The 5270-nt window shown below is 52.4% G+C and overlaps 1 protein-coding gene across 1 annotated transcript; it reads left to right on the forward strand.

Moving 5' to 3' along the window:
- The first annotated feature begins 625 nt into the window (after positions 1-625).
- On the forward strand, positions 626-4782 carry LOC123052423 (probable protein phosphatase 2C 64). Its single transcript, XM_044475594.1, has 5 exons — positions 626-1110; positions 1214-1486; positions 1631-1751; positions 1842-2065; positions 4194-4782. The coding sequence occupies exons 1-5, from the start codon at positions 889-891 to the stop codon at positions 4647-4649; spliced, it is 1296 nt and encodes a 431-aa protein (XP_044331529.1). The 5' UTR covers positions 626-888; the 3' UTR covers positions 4650-4782.
- The last annotated feature ends 488 nt before the right edge of the window (positions 4783-5270 follow it).

Below are 5270 nucleotides of genomic sequence, written 5' to 3' on the forward strand. Positions count from 1 at the left end.
CGCACGCCGGCCGGCCGGCTGGCTGGCTGGCTCGCCGCTTTCCACACGCTTCTTTTCGTTCATTAAAGAATCTTGTAGCAGACTCACACCGCTTCTCCAATTGGATGGAGTAGAGCACCGGCGCAGTTTCGTACTATACGTATAGTTAATAATACGTAATCCTTTTGGATTTGGATCACGTCGCTGTTGAGGAAGGTCACGGGTGACAACAGGTCGTAATTACCTGCCAGAAGTGAACGCTTGAACAAATCTCTGTGATTACGGAGGGAGTAGTAGTTGATTGATATACTACTACCACCACCACATCCGTGATCCGTTCAATGCCCGCTCTGACCACCGCCGCCGCTCGCCGCTTGTTTATTCCTCGCAGTTCGCGACCCGTCAGTAAACAAAGCTCAGCTCCTCTCCTCGCAGTACATTACCTGCCGCGGCTTAGTTAATCAGGAAAGGTGTACGTTACGTAGGAGTAAAACAACAGAGCAGCCAGCAGTGAGGTCGTCGTGGGCGTGTCGGGAGCGCCCACGCCGTCGCACGCCATCAACCAGGGGCCTCTTCCTCCGTGCGCCTGCCGCCCGGAGGACTGGACGGAGGTGGCTGTCTGCCTGCCTCTCCGCGTGCGTGTGCGTGGCGTGACTGCGCGTGTGTCACTGCCGCAGCGCAATAAATAAGCAGCCCTCCGTCCCGACCCTCTCCTCTCGCCTCGTCCATGGGATGATGGGGCCGCCTTGACTTTTCGTGCCCATGTTGAGTGCCGCATCTGCGACTCCCGGCTCCTGAGACAAGCAACAAGAAAGAATCCTTCCTCCTTCCCTACTTCCCTCCCTCTTGCACCGGGCGCCGGCAATCTCCTGCGGCGTGTTTCTTGCTGGCTGGCATTGCTGGTGCGCGATGGGGAACTGCGCGGCGAGGGGGGACACGGCAGTCACGGCGGCCGGCGCGGGCGGCGAGGACGGGAAGAGGCGGCGGAGGAGGTGGAAGGCGCCGCGGGAGGACCAGCTGGGGACGGTCCCCGGGCGGATCTTCTCCAACGACGGCCGCAGCCGCACCGCCTCCGTCTTCACGCAGCAGGGCCGCAAGGGGATCAACCAGGACGCCATGCTCATCTGGGATGTAAGCTAACAAACCACCCGAGAATCACTCCCCCTCCTCTCCGCCTCCCATTTCGAGGCGATTGGGTTGATCCGGTGCGGTCAATGGTGTTTGTTTGTGGCAGGGGTTCGGCGGGGAGGAGGACGGCGTGCTGTGCGGGGTGTTCGACGGCCACGGGCCGCACGGCCACCTGGTAGCGCGCAGGGTGCGCGACTCGCTGCCGCTCAGGCTCATGTCCGCCGCGCGCGCCTCGCCCAAGACCGGGCTGGACATGCCGGCCGCCGCCTGGAGGAAGGCCTTCGCGCGCGCCTACAAGGCCATGGACAAGGACCTCCGCTCCCACCCCGCCCTCGACAGCTTCTGCAGCGGCAGCACCGCCGTCACCGTCCTCAAGCTCGTACGTGGCACTGGCGCCGGACATTCACATACCATGATACATCTCTCCTGCGTCCCGTCTGAGCAGAAATGTCGAATCACTTGTGTTAGTTCTGACCCCCTCTTTGTTCGTGCGCGTCTACTCACTGGCGGTCTCTGCACGCAGGGCTCGGACCTTTACATGGCCAACATCGGGGACTCGCGCGCTGTCCTAGGCTCCAGAGACGCCGCCGCCGGCGGCATGGCGGCTGTGCAGCTCACCGTTGACCTCAAGCCTGACGTCCCCAGTACGCCATTACACACATTTAATTTAGCTATGCTCTGCCTGCGTCATTTAGCTATGTTTCTGTGTTAACACCACCGGTCTGCGATGTCAGGCGAGGCGGAGCGGATCAAGAAGTGCAGGGGCAGGGTGTTCGCGCTGCAGGACGAGCCGGAGGTGCCGAGGGTGTGGCTCCCGTTCGACGACGCGCCGGGCCTGGCCATGGCGCGGGCGTTCGGGGACTTCTGCCTCAAGGACTACGGCGTCATCTCGGTGCCGGAGTTCTTCCACTGGCCTCTCACGGACAAGGACCAGTTCGTCATCCTCGCATCCGACGGGGTAATTACACACTTCTTTCACTCTTTTCTCCCATTCCTCTGTCCTACTATAAGACATGGTTGTTGGTCATTCCTATGTGCCCGTGCAACGGCATAGATATCTGAGTCTGTCCCAGCAAAATCTTGCCACTTTCTCGTTGTCGGAGCTACTTAAATTAGTTGCAGTGTAATGTCAATCTGTCACACTTTCGCGTTCGTGATGCACTGATTAGTCTCACATGGCGGGCCTTGAACATTCAGGGCGTCTGGTAGAAGCTCCAAGAACCTTAAGAATGATAGTACTATATACGGGCGATCAAGTCCTTTTGACTTCAAAATGCTCTAGCTTTCGGGGTTGGTTGCGTAATGTCATGGTGACAGGGGCGATGATATTAATTTCCACCATCTGTGCCTTTGTGACTTGCTGCATAAATAATGATTAGCCAGCTTAACACACTTCTTTGCTGCATCGTCACCCAGCTGCTGTCATCTGCTGTACTTCAACTCTTATATCTTAATCCAGGTTCAACTTGGCAGGACTAATTGGTTTAATCGCTGTGGCGACATCATGAGCAGTTAGAAAACTGGGTGTAGCGTAGTGACTGCTCATTGCATGACATAGAATTGATATTCTTTTGAGCTTCTTTCCTTCTCAAGATTCGATGCATCTGAATAATGTCGATTTCCAGCGGACCAGTTCGTACTAATAACTGTACTGTACTAATATAATTCTTATGGTCCATGACTCCCTGTTTGATATTTTTAGTTGTAAACTTCTGCCATTTTTTTTAGTTCATTAACTTGACGATTTGTCAATCACTTAAAAATGAATAATTTGACAATACTTACAAATTATCGGGAGACTCTGTGTGCTTCATTTTTGTGGTGTTAGGGGGCTGGCTTTGCTTGCTCTTTTTTGATCCAACCAAATTAAGGTCCAGATGTCAGCACATTTATATAATTATTATTACATTTAACGGTGTACGCATCTAGTAACTTTGAAGGCATTGCTGCGGAAGAAATCGAGTTAGTCGTAGGTGTTTTTTTTCATATCTTGTAATGGTTCATATGTGGTTGCTTCGTTATGTACTCTGCTTAATTAATAAGAACGGCTGTGTGCATCACAATGATGCAGAGGCCGGAGGTTTCAACCTCCTTTTGAAAAAAAGGCATCTAGTAACTCACAGAGGCCACCTTATAATGTGTCGCGACCCATCAAAGTTTAAGTGTGCACCATGGACGGCTACTGTGGTTGAGGGAGTAGTAGTAGGGGGCGCTACTTCATAGCATATCGCGTGGGGTTCTATGGGACATCATTTACTCTGGTGCTGATTTTTCCTCTATTTTTTCCTTGTTGTGTTCAGTGCATACGACGTTATGATTATTTTTCTATGCCAGTTATAGCGCTAATGTGCATGCTATCTACTCCCTCCGTCCAATAATGTAAGACGTTTTTTGACACTACACTAGACGTTTTTTGACACTACATTATGGGATGGAGGGAGTAGGAGACAGTGTGCATTTTGACGTTTGATGAACTACATGATAGCAAACTTATGCCTCTGTGCATTAATCAATGCAGAGGCAGGATATTATCCTCCTTTTCTAAGAGAAAAAAACATGATAGCAAGCTCACCATGTTAAAAGTTCCCTCCTCTTAATCTTGAAGACACCTTTTGCTGAGCCCCCCTCCCCCTCTCATTTTATGCACTAAACATGGATGTTAGTGTCAAATATAAACAATGTACGGTACCAAAAGCAAGATGTTGTCTTCTGTGTACCTTTGTAAGCACTGCTTAATGATTGTAGTTTGCGTGGAAGAGTTGTCAATTCTACCGATGGAATGTTCACTAAAAATGATACTTTAACAAACAGATAATCATGTCGATCATCAGTCATTGTCTTCCCAATTGTTATACAGCAGTTGCTAACTACAGGCAATCCTTTTTTTGGGTCCCCTTTTGATATTTGGCCTACTTAATTATGAATGCCTTTTAGAGTTTTCCATTTGTGTCCTGTCATCTTCTCTTGTGTGGCGCATCTCCTTTGTTTCTTTATAGTTGTACTTGAGGAAGATATACAAGCTGAACAGATACTTGGTTGGCTTTATATATATGTCTGACTAGATTGTACCGATGGAAATCATGCAGGTGTGGGATGTCCTGAGCAACCAAGAGGCTGTTGACATAGTGTCCTCATCCCCAAGTCGGTCAAAGGCGGCAAGGACTCTTGTCGAGGCAGCTAACCGTGAATGGAAAACCAAGTACCCAACATCCAGGACCGATGACTGCGCGGTCGTTTGCTTATATTTGGATGGCAAAATGGACCATGAGCGTGATTCGACCGCGTCCATGGATAACATCAGCATTGAGGATGATTCAGTCGCAGATCCTAACGAAGCGCAGGAGCAACAGGAGCCCGCCTTAACCCGCAATTTCACAGTTAGGACAGTCCCGGGGAGCGCTCAGGAGAAAGCCTTGGCGGGCGCAGACGCCAAGGTTTCCGGTGGAGCCGATGATCACAACTGGTCGGGCCTCGATGGGGTGACGCGGGTGAACTCGCTCGTTCAGCTTCCCAGGTTCTCCGAGGAGAAGGCGGTCAGTTGACGGTGAGCCGTCCGGCCATTCTAGTGTTCTTCTCCCCCCTTGTTGTTTGTTGCTCTGCGTTTAGGGTAGTGGTCAGTTGTTTCAGGGAAAATTGTAGAAATGGAACAAGCTTCTGATTTGTTGTTGTGCCTCACTGCCTGGCAATCCTTCCGTCACTGTGCTTGGAATTCGAGGTGCTGCCCTTTTGACCCCACCAAAACTGTATCACTTCCGCTTCGGTAGACCCCCTCCAACACAAAGACGGCTAAGATTGTCCCATACCCCTTTATAACGGAGGGTACGATGGGCATAACGAGGAAAAGAGGCCGCCCGCCCACGGTCCTGCCCGAAATCCTGTACATATATGAATACGGTTTTTTTTCGTCCGATCGTCCCGTCAGCCCGCAAACGTCGTCTCGACGCGCCCCCACCCCCCACGACACGAGTCAAACCGCGCGCTAATTACACACCGCGGAGATGCATGCATGCATGGCGCGGTTATCGCCTCGGCCGCCGCGCATCGCCTGCCCTCCTCCTGCTGCGGCGCTGCACCGCTGATGCCCCCCGCTGCCGCCTGCCGCGCTGCCCCGCTAATGCCTGTCGCGCTGCCGGCCCGCTGCCTCCTCGGCCGCTCCCCCGCTG

The sequence above is a fragment of the Triticum aestivum genome, chromosome 2D, assembly GCF_018294505.1.
Source record: "Triticum aestivum cultivar Chinese Spring chromosome 2D, IWGSC CS RefSeq v2.1, whole genome shotgun sequence".
Taxonomy (NCBI): domain Eukaryota; kingdom Viridiplantae; phylum Streptophyta; class Magnoliopsida; order Poales; family Poaceae; genus Triticum; species Triticum aestivum.